Source organism: Ranitomeya imitator, chromosome 4 (genome assembly GCF_032444005.1).
Source record: "Ranitomeya imitator isolate aRanImi1 chromosome 4, aRanImi1.pri, whole genome shotgun sequence".
NCBI classification, from domain to species: Eukaryota; Metazoa; Chordata; class Amphibia; order Anura; family Dendrobatidae; genus Ranitomeya; species Ranitomeya imitator.
The window spans coordinates 698,895,202-698,911,060 of NC_091285.1; the positions used below are offsets into that span (position 1 = coordinate 698,895,202).

A 15,859-nucleotide genomic window follows, 5' to 3' on the forward strand; every position below is an offset into this window, starting at 1 on the left:
GGTGATGAGGTTACCGCCGGTTAGGAGATGGCTGATGACTTCTACTGTTATCAGCATCACCTGCTGTCACTGATAGCAACAAGATCAGGTGATGCTGATGAGAGTATTCATAAGCTGGCACCTGTGCATATTCATAGCTTTATTGCTATCCGGCACCAGAGACCAAGAAAATGAACGTGGATTACTTAGTGGGATCATGTTATTAATAAATTGGTGAACGCAGGCTAGTGTGGGGAAGTCTTTATTCAAATAAAGTTTTTTTTTCTGTGTGTATTTACTTTTGCTATTGAGTTATAAATGAGGGTGTCTGACTGACAACTCCCCATTACTAACCTCAAAAACAATCGCTCCAATTTTGGGAAGAGCTGAGGCTAAGCATCAGAATTGGTCACTTGGGTGCTTGTGAAAACTGACTGCTGTGAACTGAGGTGACATCGTTAAGGTTATCTCAGTTCACAGTGGCCAATTTTCACGAGGGCAGTGAGAGTGCTGGCTAATGATCGACCGCTTTCTCAAAATGAAGCTCAATAGGATTCGATGGACATCATGAGATATCACACTCTTGGATTACAGTTGGAACTTTCTGAATTTATTTTAAATTAACAAATTGGTATACAAGGGAGAATGGGGGGAGTCTTTTTTCAAATTATGGATTTTTTCCCGTGTGTGTGCTTTTTTAACTGTTCACTTACTGGATTAGTAATGGGGAGTCTGATAGATGTCTCGCCCATTACTAACCTAAGGGCTTGATGTCAGCTGACATTACACAGCTGACATCAACCTTAGAATGTTACTCTGCTTGCCAATGCACCAGGGCAAGTGGGAAGAGCCACACAAAGCACCAGAATTTGGGCATCCAATGGATGTGCCTTTCTGGGACAGGTGTAGGCTGCTATTTTTAGGCTGAGGAGTGCTAAATATCCATGGACCTTCCCAACATGAAAATGCTAATCCTCAGCTGTCTTCTTTTCCTATGCTTGTTATCAAAATAGGTGGTACCCCATGTCTTTTTTTATTGTTATTTATTTATTTGTTTACATGCTGCGCCTGCCAATCCCAGCTATGCAAAAATTTGGCATGGCTGTGATAGGACCGGAAGTATCCACACTGGAAAAGCTTGTTTTGCTGCGCTACAGCCTTTCTTTAAGCATTGTTTGGGCTGTTGAACCCAAACAGTAACACAGACTTTTGTGAGAAGACCGTAATCAGAGTCCTTGCAAGGACACTAGGTGTCCAGTTCTGATGCCGAACTTTATCATTTGGGTTAGACATCACTAGTAATATGTAGGGATGAGCGAACTTGAACTGGAAAGTTCAGTGTTCGTCCCGAACTTCTAGTGTCTGGTACCCGACTCTGAACACGGACTACTTAATATAAGTCAGGTTTCCTGTTCAGGGTCATCATCCTAATAAAGCGTCTTAAAAGGCTGCTGTGCTGCCAATCAACAAGGTTTAAGGCTGTGGGCACTTCCAACTACACCACTGCCATATCAAGTAATGGCGCAACACATGACCTGGACTGAGTAAAATAAATAGTTTTAAAAAATGTACAGTTCCCATATTTTTAAAACCAGCTGAGGGAAAACAGACAGCTTTGAGCTGGTTTTATTAAACTGGGAATGGTAAAATATCCATAAAAGTTTCTATTTTAATAATATCAGCTCATAACTGTCTGCATAGCTTTAACAGTTATTAAAAGGGGGACCTTCCAAAAAAATTGACGTGGGGTCCCTACTATATTTAATAAACAGCAAATATTAGGCTGATAATAGCCTGAGAAGGGGCCATGGATATTGGCCCCCATCCCAGATTAATAACATCAACCCTAAGCGGCTCTAGAAATGATGAAATTTTGGACGCTTATTCTCAGCTATACCTCCTTGTCCTAGTACGTTGGTAAGGGGAGTAATGGTTTTGGGATGATGACAACTGTTTTATGTCCCCTGACATCAAGCCCAGGGGTTAGTAATGGAGAGGCGTCTATAAAACATGTAAAAAAAAAATTGGAAAATTCAGCAAGCGCAAAAGTCATAAAGCATCACATTTATTAGTAGATTAAAATATAAAAAATAAAAAAAAATAAAATAACGGTCAACGTGTTTCGAGCTTCACTAGCTAACTATTACATTTTTCCTTTTCATGTTTTAATCTACTAATAAATGTGATGTTTTATGACTTTTGCGGTGACTGGATTTTCCAATTTTTTTCACAGTTCACTTACTCAGGAAACCAGCCTGGAGTCTCCGTGCACCGCACCACTATTATAGGAATTTCTCAACTCAGTATGCTGATGGTTGCTCCATTGTGTTTTTATGTTTATAAGGCACCCCCATTACTAACATTATAGTCAAAAAATAGGAAAGGCATACACAGAAAAAAGTCCTTTATTTGAACAAAACACTCCCTGACAAATCCCCTCTTTTACCGATTTATTGAGATAAAATTAAAATAAAAAATAAAAATAATCCTTACCTGTCCACGTTAATCCACAATGATGAGGTCCCACGGTGATCCCTGACTGCTCCGTCCAGAAGCAGTGCTGAGCTGTGACAATAGTAATGTGACCGCTTAGCATGAGCAGCCGTAACACAATGACAGTAGCGTGTGAATCCGTCTGCTGTGATGAGCAATAACGTCATTAAGGTTACCGCAGTTTATAGCCGATGAACTGCGGTAACCTTACTGAGGTCACTTACGTTTACAGTCGCCAGCTCTCACGAGTTCAGTGTCAGGAAACGAAATTACAGTTTTCAAGTTTTTTGAAGATTTTTCTACAGATGGTGTGGTTTTTCCAGTCTGAATGTGGGTGCCGGACTGTGAAACCTCTTGTGAAGTTAATAGCTGGACCTGTGATATTACGACATGTTTATCAATTTGCTCCCTCCGTAAGCTGCAATAATACACCAGTTATACATTTGAAATGTCTCCTAATCATGTTTGCTTTGCTGCCATTGTGTTGAACTGCCCCTCTTTATCAATGCAATGTTTTGCTTACTTGTACATTGGCCCTGTAAATTGATTTGTCCCCAACTGCCTATTTTTTAGAGTCCTTTTTGCTGCCAATTTTGATCCGCCTCCTACAAGAGGAAATTTTTTTTTGTTTTTTTTGACGATTCAACGAGATTTATTAAAGCAGGGAACATACAACATTAAATATCCATAATGTCCTTCAAGACCACGAGAAGTCCACAATAAGTCCAAGTAAAGAAACAGATCTGGAGGTGCTTTCCAGTAATCCCGCACCCGATAAATGAAACAATTGTCCTTCCACAAGTCCAACAGATCCACCACAATTACACGAATACCGATTGCTTCCTCAGACAGCTTCAGTTCCTTCTCTTCCAGTATCCAACACACAACTGGCTAGATCACACATGGGTCTCTTGTCTGTGCCCCATGTGTGTGTAGGGGAGGAGGGTTCATCAGAAGCTTCTAGAATGGTATGCTCCGGTGTGTCTAGAAGTATGTGTATTTAGAGTTATATTCTGTTTACGAAAACAATGAGGGAACTCCCCTGGCTGTTGGCACAAGCCTGAATTAAATTAAGGTCCAGGTACACAATTCTTGTGGAAAGGAGACAGGTTACTTACATAATTACATTAGAGTCCAGGAATGCAATTGTTGGGGAAAGACATATTAAGAGGAAACTTTTTGATATGTTTTTTAGGGCCACTTTAAGCTCCCAATTCACCTCTATTTGTAAAGGCCCCGTCACACATAGCGAGATCGCTAGCGAGATCGCTGCTGAGTCACAAGTTTTGTGATGCAACAGCGATCTCAGTAGCGGTCTCGCTATGTGTGACACGTAGCAGCGATCAGGCCCCTGCCGTGAGATCGCTGCTCGTGTCGGAATGGCCTGGGCCATTTTTTGATCGTTGAGGTCCCGCTGACATCGCTGAATCGGCGTGTTTGACGCCGATTCAGCGATGTCTTCGCTGGTAACCAGGGTAAACATCGGGTTACTAAGCGCAGGGCCGCGCTTAGTAACCCAATGTTTACCCTGGTTACCATGGTTAAAGTAAAAAAAACAAACGCTACATACTTACCTACCGCTGTCTGTCCCCGGCGCTCTGCTTCTCCGGTCTGGCTGTGAGCGGCGGGCAGCCGGAAAGCAGAGCGGTGACGTCACCGCTCTGCTTTCCGGCCGCTGTGCTCACAGCCAGAGCAGAGAAGCCCAGCGCCGGGGACAGACAGCGGTAGGTAAGTATGTAGTGTTTGTTTTTTTAACGTTTACTCTGGTAACCAGGGTAAACATCGGGTTACTATGTGCGGCCCTGCGCTTAGTAACCCGATGTTTACCCTGGTTACCGGGGACCTCGGGATCGTTGATCGCTGGAGAGCTGTCTGTGTGACAGCTCTCCAGCGACCAAACAGCGACGCGGATCATTGTCGGTATCGCTGCAGCGTCGCTAAAGTGTGACGGTACCTTAAGTGTCCGTCAAATTTCTTCCCAGTTCATTACTTTATTAAAATGATATTCTCATTGGTCTATGTGAAAATTATTAAAAAAAAAAAAACATAATGATATTGAAACGGTATTTATTTGTCAATGTCAAAGTTTTGTGGAGAGATGCATGGGACATTACTTCAAATAATGCAATGGATCCGGTTTAGAAGCGAGGCGATTAACTTTCTAGAAGCTTGCTGCATTATAATAGTTAACACATTTGTGTGCCCCTCAAGTTTTTGTATGATAACAAAATGTATGCTTTATCCTTTTCGCTGTTATAAAAAAAAGCGTAATTCTTTTATTCAGTAATGGCTAAATTGTCTATCTTAAAAATATGTATCTACAGCTCTCAAGCAAATAGACCTCCATGTGCCCCACTATGCAGGTCCATTACTGGCGACAGATGCAGAGAATAACTATCTCGTACACTGGAGAGCACATCAGAAGCCTCTGCGTATTGTCCGTACTGGAGTTAAAGAGCTACATTACATTGCTACGGAGCTGGATGGACTGGGACCTCGGGAAGGAATGGTGATCGTCCTGAATTGCTGGGCTCATTTTTCCACCTATCCATTAGGACTGTACATTCAACGTCTCTGGCACATTCGCGAAGCTGTAGCTAGACTTTTCGAACGTAGCCCTGACACAAAGATTATTATTAAGTCAGCCAACACTGGATACAATTTTCCTTTTGTTAATGACTGGTTGTCCTATCAGTTGGACACAGTGATGAGAGCCATATTTTCCAAGCTGCCTGTCACCGTATTAGATACCTGGCAAATGACCTCTTGCCATCGAGAACCAGAGGATCTTCACCCAAAAAGGGTCATTATCAAAAATGAAGTGGATCTAATGTTGTCCTTTATATGTCCTAAATAATGTGAAGTACAGTGACATAAGTGGCATTAAAGATGTTGTCCTCTACACTACTTTAGCATTGATGACTAGGGTTGAGCGAAACGGGTCGAAATTTTTCAAAAGTCGCCGATTTTTGGCAAGGTCGGGTTTCATGAAACCCGACCCGACCCCTGTGTGGGGTCGGCCATGAAGTCGGCGATCTTTTGAATCTAGAATCGGAATTCCGATACCGATTCCCGATATGTTTGAGATATCGGGAATTGGTATCGGAATTCAGATTTAATACCTAATAGGATACCTAATAGGAATATACTCACCCTCGGACGCGCCCTGCTTCTTTCCGGCAGCCTTCCTTCCTAAGAATCAGCCCTTCCAGGACCTTTGGTGACGTCGCGGTGACGTCGCTGCTTGTGATTGGTCGCGCGAGCGGTCACATGGGCGGCCGCGCGGCTAATCACAAGCCGCGATGTCACTGCGACGTCACCGCCAGGTCCTGGAAGGCTGATTCTAAGGAAGGAAGACTGCCGGTTAGTACCAGGGCGCGTCAGAGGGTAAGTATTGCGATATTTTTTATTTTAATTCTTTATTTTACACTAAAATATGGATCGCAGGGCCTGAAGGAGAGTTTCCGCTCCTTCAGACCCTGGGAACCATGGAAACCCAATGCACTGCATTGGGTTTCGAGTTTCGGCCGACCCCGACCCCGACTTTTTTATAGGATCGGCCGATTTCACTCGACCCGACTTTTGAAAAAGTCGGGTTTCGTGAAACCCGACCCGATCCTATAAAAGTAAAGGTCGCTTAACCCTATTGATGACCAATTCTTAGGGTAGGTTATCAATGTTTGACTGGTCGGGGTTTGACACATTGCACCCCCTCCAATCAGCTGTTATCAGTGGCGGTGGCCGAAAGCTGGAGATGCTCACTGGTAGTCTTCTGATAATGGCCATGGCAGGGTACTACACATCTGCCTCCTATTCAAATCAATAAAAGGTGGACATGTAGGACCCAGCCACTACCATAAGAAAAGTATTTCAGGCCGGCAGTCACCGATATCGAGTATGTCTGATCACTGGGGTTTCCGAGCGTCAGACCCCGACCAATCAGACATTGGTGACTTATCCTAGAGATAGGTCATCAATGCCAAAGTAGAGGGCAACTTCTGTAAGTTATGCGTCTAGCTGAATCTGTTGCTTTGCCATTGAAGATGTTTTTCCATGAGTATAAAACAGCACTACAATATGTAGCAAATGTGTGATCGAAGGAAAGGGAAAATCAATCTGTTCGGTATTAAATGGAAGTTAAAACTGAGTAGTCTCGAAAGCTTGCTATTTGTTACGACCTTTACAGTTAGCCATAAAAAGGTGGCAACCACTGCAGACTCTCAAACTTTAATATTTTTCATCTACTAACACCGTACAAAGACATATATTTTTCCTGTATCAAAAATTTGACAAATTTCTAAAAATTTGCAATTTTCAAACTTTGAATGATTATTAGTGATAATTGAATAGTGAACTATTCAGATTCGGGAAAATCAGCACAAATAATATCCGTGTATTCGTACCGAATAAGGAATCCAAGGCAAGTCAATGGGAAAGCCGAATATTTTTCTACTGGACCCAACAAACAGTTCTGGGGGCCTGAGGGATAAGCTGAAATGGACGGAAAAGAACTAAAACTAAATGGGAACATCATGGAGAAGATGCCTGCATGTCTTTCTGAGTCACATATGGCATATGGGGATAATGTTGTCAGACTATTGCACCAGTTTTACTGATTTTTAAAAAGACTTAAGCCAAGCCAAACATTTTTTAAAGGGAAAAATGCTGAGAAACATGTTTTCCTTCATAATTACATATATATAAATAAATTATACCTGCCCTTTAGCATATGCTCACATGGAGTGTTTTGACTTTAGTTTTTCCTTTAACGTTTGTGAGGGCTCTCACTCCTACATTTGAGAGGTCCCTCCATCATGCCATATAGTTAGCCAGAGATTGGAAACCATATTCCCCATCTTTTTACAATGCCATTTCAAACATGTAGATTTGAATTTTGGGCTTTGCCCACCTCCATCACCGTGTCCACCGCCATGTCATTATGCAGCCTTCGCTTTTCATTTTCAGAGGGCCACCGTGTGCTGTGAAACCTGCAGTTTGTAAAGTTCACGGTTCATTTTTGCCACCAGATCCCAATGGAGCCACTGTCATAGCGGGTGAAGCCTCTGTAAGGTGAATATAATACAGGAGTTGGGGGAGCTGTATGATCAATGTGAGGAAAATGGATTCCACCAGACACCAAAAGCAATAGAATTAAATTCTGAATCCAGTGTAACAAGCGAGGGCTTGTATTGTGGTCAGTGTGTCAGGCCGAAACCCGTGTCAGGAACATGTACAAGCCTCATTTTACTTGGAAGCAGCCTCCTCAAGGGAAAGAGACAGGAGGGCCATTGACCAATCTGCACAAGCCTATGCACATCATCTGAAAACCTACACAACCAGGCAGAATGTGTACATGGTTTTGAGAAACAATGGGGTAATTACAGGATATATCCCAGAGTGTTGAGGTCTGCGTAGTAGATATGGGAAACTCGGTCCTTTGTCTGAAACATGTGCTTCTTTGTTGCATGATAGTTATTCAAGATGAAATAACTCGACCCCAAATGGTGATAAAGGTGTGAAACTTACACTTTTGGTATTTGCTTCGATATAGCTACTCACCCTTTAGTTTTCTAAGCTCCTACACCAGCAGAATAAGAGAAATAGATTTCTGCTTAACCGAGTCATACTTGCACTCCATGTTTAGACTTAATAGAATGCTAATTTTAAAACAAGATCAATGATAGTCTTGTCAATACACCACTAGCCCCCTCCCACCCACCGAGTTATGAAATTAATAACGTTTTAGTGGCTTTGAAAAGTGGTGTGCACTCCAGGGTTCAGCCCACTCAGTGAGGTCACAGAGAAGAGAATATGACTTGAATGAGTGGATTTAGGAGGAAGTCTTTGCCCATCAAGTCAGCTAACATACAGTGACTTGCAAAAGTATTTGGCTCCCTGGAACTTTTCAACCTTTTCTCTCATTTCATGTTTCAAACATAAAGATACCAAATGTAAATTTTGGTGAAGAATGAACAACAAGTGGAACATAATTGTGAAGTTGAACGAAATTTATTTGGCTATTTTACATTTTTGTGGAAATTCAAATGAATGACACAATGAACTGTACTGACCTCAAAGAGATTATTGCAAGCAGCATGATAAAGCTGACAGCAAAGGGTTGAAAACTGATGCTGTTTGATTTGCCATGCTGGTTATGAAAAATAGAACAAATCCCACAACTTTTTTTAAATGTATTTATTTATAGCAAATGCGCTAGCCGATAAATAATCCCATCAGCAGCACCTGCTCTTGCTGTTTTCAACGATAGCAGACTCATGGGAGTAGTACCCTCTCATCAGTTGGTGCCTGAGATTGGAGGTAAACGTTTTACCGCTGGTCACAGCTGCTGGCTCACGCTGTCATGTGACAGCATGGGAATCACAGGTCTCTGACTGATTGTAATGATCTTACCGCTGATCAGAAGCACTGCTTGCTGCACTGTCATTCAGATGACATTGTGGCAAACAACATATGTTTAGGTTCCAGGTTTGGGTTTCATGTAATGTTTTGGTACCCAAATCAATTTTTTTAAATGTTAGGCCAAACCCGCCGAACCAGAATATCCAGGGGTATGAAGTTCTCAAACCTCTTCTTAGAGCCGCATGTAAAGAAAAATTGGTAACTTCAAAATGCATCGAAAATAAACCGCACTGAGATCTTTTTTAATGCGTGCTGGATTTTTTTCGTGGACACACAACCAGAAGCACAGGTTATCCACATCTCCTACATAATTTTCAAGCTAGATCTGTGTTCCTACAGTAGCTGGAAAAACTTTGACAAAACCTAATTAGTGCTGTTTCTCACACAACCGTATTAGGTTAGCAGTATTACTATATTTATATATTGAATATTTGATTAAGCCCTATTACACATGATTTGTACCCATAGGCAAAAAAATAGATTGGGTGCTTATCCACAGAAGCGAATCACATATGCCTCTCAAAAATATTGTTTGCGTTGATTAAATTTGAGGGACTATCAGTGGTGGAAAGCTTGTAGATGCTTGGAATACATACTTCGGTGAGATGAGAGAGAACTCAGCTGACCATAAGAGCTTACACCCTACAAGAAAGAAATAGGGCTTTGCTGACCATAAGACCTTACATTCTACAGAAGAGAGAGGACCTCACTAACCAAAAAAGCTTACACTCTACAGGAGAGAGAGAGGACCCCACTGACCATAAGAGCTTACACTCTACAGGAGAGAGAGGACCCCACTGACCATAAGAGCTTACACTCTACAGGAGAGAGAGAGGACCCCACTGACCATAAGAGCTTACACTCTACAGGAGAGAGAGGACCCCACTGACCATAAAAGCTTACACTCTACAGAAGAGAGAGGACCCTGCTGACCATAAGAGCTTACACACTACAGGAGAGAGAGTACCCCACTGATCATAAGAGCTTACACTCTACAGGAGAGAGAGGACCCCACTGACCATAAGAGCTTACACTCTACAGGAGAGAGAGGACCCCACTGACCATAAGAGCTTACACCCTACGGAAGAGAGAGAGGACCCCAATGACCATAAAAGCTTTTGCTCTATAGGAGAGAGAGGACCCGCTGACCATAAGAGCTTACACTCTACAGGAGAGGACCCCACTGACCATAAGAGCTTACACACTACAGGAGAGAGAGAGGACCTCACTGACCATAAGAGCTTACACTCTACAGGTGAGAGAGGACCCCACTGACCATAAGAGCTTACACTCTACAGGTGAGAGAGGACCCCACTGACCATAAGAGCTTACACTCTACAGGAGAAAGAGGACCCCACTGACCATAAGAGCTTACATTCTACAGGAGAGATAGGACCTCACTGACCATAAGAGCTTACACTCTACAGGTGAGAGAGGACCCCACTGACCATAAGAGCTTACACTCTACAGGTGAGAGAGGACCCCACTGACCATAAGAGCTTACACTCTACAGGAGAGATAGGACCCCACTGACCATAAGAGCTTACACTCTACAGGTGAGAGAGGACCCCACTGACCATAAGAGCTTACACTCTACAGGAGAAAGAGGACCCCACTGACCATAAGAGCTTACACTCTACAGGAGAGAGAGGATCCCACTGACCATAAGAGCTTACAGTCTATAGGAGAGAGAGGACCCCACTGACCATAAGAGCTTACACTCTACAGGTGAGAGAGGACCCCACTGACCATAAGAGCTTACACTCTACAGGAGAAAGAGGACCCCACTGACCATAAGAGCTTACACTCTACAGGAGAGAGAGGATCCCACTGACCATAAGAGCTTACACTCTACAGGAGAGATAGGACCCCACTGACCATAAGTTCTTACACTCTACAGGAGAGAGAGGACCCCACTGACCATAAGAGCTTACACTCTACAGGAGAGAGAGAGGACCCCACTGACCATAAGAGCTTACACTCTACAGGAGAGAGAGGACACCACTGACCATAAAAGCTTACTTTCTACAGGAGAGAGAGGACACCACTGACCATAAGAGCTTACACTCTACAGGAGAGAGAGAGGACCTCACTAACCATAAGAATTTTACACTCTACAGGAGAGAGAGAGGACCTCACTAACCATAAGAGCTTACACTCTACAGGAGAGCGAGGACCCCACTGACCATAAGAGCTTACACTCTACAGGACAGAGAGGATCCCACTGACCATAAGAGCTGACACTCTACAGGAGAGAGAGGATCCCACTGACTATAAGAGCTTACACTCTACAGGAGAGAGAGGATCCCACTGACCATAAGAGCTTACACTCTACAGGAGAGAGAGGACCCCACTGACCATAAGAGCTGACACTCTACAGGAGAGAGGATCCCACTGACTATAAGAGCTGACACTCTACAGGAGAGAGAGGACCCCACTGACCATAAGAGCTTACACTCTACAGGAGAGAGAGGACCCCACTGACCATAAGAGCTTACACTCTACAGAGAGAGAGGACCCCACTGACCATAAGAAATTACACTCTACAGGAGAGAGAGGACCTCACCATCCATAAGAGCTTACACTCTACAGGACGGGGTGGACCCCACTGACCATAAGAGCTTACACTCTACAGGAGGGGGTGGACCCCACTGACCATAAGGGCTTACACTCTACAGGTGAGAGAGATTAACTTACTGATTTTGGAGATGGAAGATGACTTTGTTATACAAACTGTATTCAACTGGGTGCCGTTAATTAATGTTGGTCCAAGTACTGGTCCCTCTATACAAGGTATGATCATCTATAAGAGCTTGTAGGGAATTATGGGAAGGCATTACAAAATGTGTTCTCTCTGATGATTCAGAAATGTGGAAAATTGTTCAAAGCTTTTATTTTGCAAACAGCGAATCAAATCGCAAAATGTTCTAATTCACGTGAGACCAGGAATTTTAGAAAATTTGACTTAAGATTGATTCTCCAGATCGATCCACTCATCTCCAATCAGAGATGGCACAAATAGGCCATGTTTTAATGGTTTTCACTTTTTTCTCACCTCACATCTCAAAAAATTATTACACAGCATGCTGAAGTGTAGCAGCATTTTGGACATGCATTCTTTGTCAGGCCAGTCTAAAAAAGCTTGTTGAAAGGCTGCAGCATAGTTAATCAACAAGCTTTTAGACTGTGGTCACTTCTGGAGCCATCACAGCCATGCTAAGTATAAGCAACACCGTGAGTGGCCAGCACTGCACAAGTGCAACCGCTACTATGCTCTCATTTGTGTAGGGATAGTACGCAGCTGGAGTGAAGGACAGATAGCAACTAAGTGCTCTGCAAAAAAAAGCCTCTGTGTGTACTTTGTAACCCATATCTGTGGTAGTACTAGGTTAAAAGCCTCTCTGCCTACTCTGCACTCACCTGCCTGTGGGAGCACTATCATATAAGCGTCTGTGTGTACGCAGCAGCCCCCTGTTTCTGGGAGTCCTGGCGTTTAAGCCGCTGTGTGTCCTCTGCACCCTTCGCTTGTGGGAGTACTGTCCTTTAAGCAGCTGTGTGTCGGGGTGGTGATCTCCTAAAGTGAGTCCTTTTATGATTGCCTGTTCCTGACCAAAATATGAGCCGAGTGCTAGCTTAAAAGAGACATATCGAACACAGATTTAGATGTACACTCCTTACTCAGCAAAGGCACGCACATAACTGCACTTTATTCTTAGAGCAAAAGAATCTTGAAACAGGCAGGAATTGAGTGTTGTGCAACTTCTGAACAACTATGGTGCCAGTCTACAATAGGTCGATTTCATCGTCACTCCTTATTTGGTATTCAGTGTCTTCAAGTCTGTATTCCAAACATTCCTTCCAGGGTGGTTCCAGGACACAGACACCATGTTGCTACACTATATCTGAACTAGCTTATATAAGGTTTAAGAATTGGTTTCATTAGCCACTCTCTCCTTCACATGTGTACTCAGCACACCCCTGCCTCTGGGAATACTGTCCTTTAAGCCTCTGTTTGTGCTCTGAATCCATCTTTGGGTGTACTGTTTTTTTAGCTGCTGTGCGTACTCTGCTCCCTCTTCCTGGTTGAGAGCTGTTAATTTAAGCCGCTGTGTGTTTTCTAGTAGTCTGATAAATAAATAATTGGTGTCAGCCACCTCATTGTCATTAGTAGGCCAAATAAATCATTTTTCACGACCACTGTGTGTTTTCTAGTAGTTTTGCAAATCAATAGATCACATCAGCCATCTCGTCCCAATTTCTAGGCCCAAAAAGACATTTTCTGGACTATTGTGTGTTTCTGATTAGCCTGGGAAAGAAATAATTGGCATCAGCTGTTTAGTTGTGTTAGGAGATGAACCAGGACCAGGGGCTCCTTCTCTGTCTCTATGTCTAGGGATCAACCTAGCTCACCCTATTCTCCAGGATACTTCTGGAGGTGAAGGTGTCGGGGCCGCCACCCTTGCCCTGTCTCCTGAGTTAGCCTTCTGTCTGTTCTCTTCCCCCATGCAGGGAAGAGGGACGCTATTATACACTGCAGTACACCAACCGGACAAACAAGGCTAAACAAATAAGAGCTAACAGGAAACTCCAGGCATACAAAACATTTACTCACATATAACAGAGGAATGCACAGGGGTGTGAAGCTAGGGGAAAACACAAAAATAGAGGAAGGGAGGGAGTTACAACACTTACTAATCATGCAACAGTCACAGATAACTCCTCCAACACTTCTTCTCATATGAACACCTCTCCCTCCTGAAGCCATGCAGCAAATGCTAGCTCTTACATGAATTAGCATCAGAGCCCAGATTATAACAGGAATCGGATTGGCTAACTGAGCTCAGCTGCAAGTTCTGGGCTTTTCATCAAAATTCAAGTCAAAGTTGAGGAGGAGACCAGTGAGTGCCGCCACCATTTAGGAGAAGACACAGCACTTGGCAGCGCTCACTGGTCTTCTCCTCAACTTTGACCTGAATTTTGATGAAAGGATGACTGTGTGTTTAAAGGTTGGATTCAGGTCCAGCAGTCAGGCCAGTGGACTTGAAACTGCAGTTTGCAATGCGCTGCCTGATTGGGACACATAAGTGATTGGGCATGTTATGGCTATTTTACTGCTGCATGCGTGAAATTAAAAAAAAAGATCTGTACATGTTTTCATGTATTGTATGTGCTGACTTACTTTATTTGCACTGCTCCTTGAAAAAGTTTTCATACCCCATGTGTGGCACCCCATGAGTCTGGTTGCCACAGTGGCATTGCCTCCCTCACAGGATGTAATGTCATGCCTGGAAGCAAGGAGGGGTCCTCTTACCATTTGTCAGTAGGAGAGAAGTAGAGCAGAACCTGGTGAGTGGAGCTGTGATTAAACTCACCCCAGAGCTGAGTGCCCAGAGGGCAGGGGACTGCAGGTCTCCTGGCCCGACCTAATACCCGGCGGCACAGCAGCATACCCGAGCCTGCAGCTCACAAGGAGCGGCACCTGTGAAAGGCTCAAGTTGCTTGTCATGCGGGCAATGGTTAGTTTTTAAAAACAGAGAGAGACAGCAACAGGAGGGTGAGCTGTTAAGCAGCAAGGAAAAAGGGAGGACAGCGCATAAGGAAGGACTCCGTAACTACCTGGCCAGGTGTATCCAAAAATTGCTTCCAGGCTGCATGGATCTCCATTACGATCTGTTACAGGACCCCAGATCTGTACTATCAACCATCAAGTAAAGGACAAGAAAACTACAGCCCTTGTGTCATTCAGTGATATCTTGCATCCGGAGTCCTGCACCACAAAGTACACGGTACACGAAGCCGTGGGGAACAGAACCATCCCATCTGCCTCACCATCCTCCCCAGCAGTCTCCTTTGGCAGCGTCGGCTATCCATTGTTGAACACCACAGGTGACATCACGTTAAATTCCATATACATATTTCCCATTTTAAGGCACAACCAGGGCCACGGAGACAGGTCATGCCCCCGTGACTTCCCCAAAGAACTGTCCGATCCGGTTCCGAGTACCCTACGGCCCCGGTGGGTGTGTCATTTGAACTTTTCCACATTTTGTCATTTTAAACCCACGAACTTTAAAGTTTTTTATATAAAGTTTTTATATCATTTTATGTGATGTCAACACAAACAAGCATTTGTGAAGTGTAAAGAAAATAATACAAGGTTCTCTAAATATTATAAAAGTCTAAATCTGAAAACTGTGATGTGCATTTGTATTCACGCCCTTCAGTTTTATTTTGCGGGACAAAATGATCTTTTCCTCTATACCAATTTTATTTACAATAGTCTTTTATTATTGCGTTTTATTCCACTTTTCGTTATGCAGTAGGATGATGAAGCATCGTTTTTTGCCTTCTTTTTTTTTATGGTGGACAGCTCCTGGCACAACCACAACCGGTGGCGATCGCTTGCATACAGCCTTGGTGCGCGTATAATCACCATGACGTATCCATTCATTCAAGCTCGGTAAGAACCAGCTGACCTGGATCTATGGATACGTCTCGGGCCTCGTTCACAAGTCAGTATTTTAGTATCCGTGTTAATATGCCAAAATCAGGAGTAGAACATACAGTATAAAAAAAACTATAGCTGAAAGATTGACGACAGTTCTGTGTTTTGGAGACACTCCTGGTTTTGACGTAAAAATCTTGATGAGAAAATAGTGACGTGTGAAGGAGGCCTGAGGTTGTAAAGAGGTTAAACTGATTCCGCTCAGACAAAACACTTGGGTCAACACCATGGACACAACTGTGTCAGCATCAAATGAATTTTACAGAGACAAAATGATTATTATTATTAGTAGTACGATTCTATTTCTGTCTTAATAAATTGCCCTGTGTATTCGGTCACTGATTACCAGCATTGTTGTTTTTTCGTTAGATTCTTTTTTTTCCCTCACATGAGACAATGGAAATGAACTCTCTACAGATTTGATTTCCTCCTTGGTCTTCGCGTTCCGCTTATATGTTCGCT

At 43.4% G+C, this 15,859-nt stretch overlaps 1 protein-coding gene across 1 annotated transcript in view; it reads left to right on the forward strand.

Annotated features, from left to right (window-relative positions):
• The window catches only part of LOC138677395 (NXPE family member 3-like), a 176,387-nt gene extending 170,646 nt beyond the window's left edge, over positions 1 to 5,741 (forward strand). Inside the window, exon 7 of the mRNA XM_069767487.1 lies at positions 4,797 to 5,741. Within this exon, the coding sequence (XP_069623588.1) occupies positions 4,797 to 5,329 (533 nt within the window). The 3' untranslated portion in view covers positions 5,330 to 5,741. The remainder of the gene's footprint in view (positions 1 to 4,796) is intronic.
• The last annotated feature ends 10,118 nt before the right edge of the window (positions 5,742 to 15,859 follow it).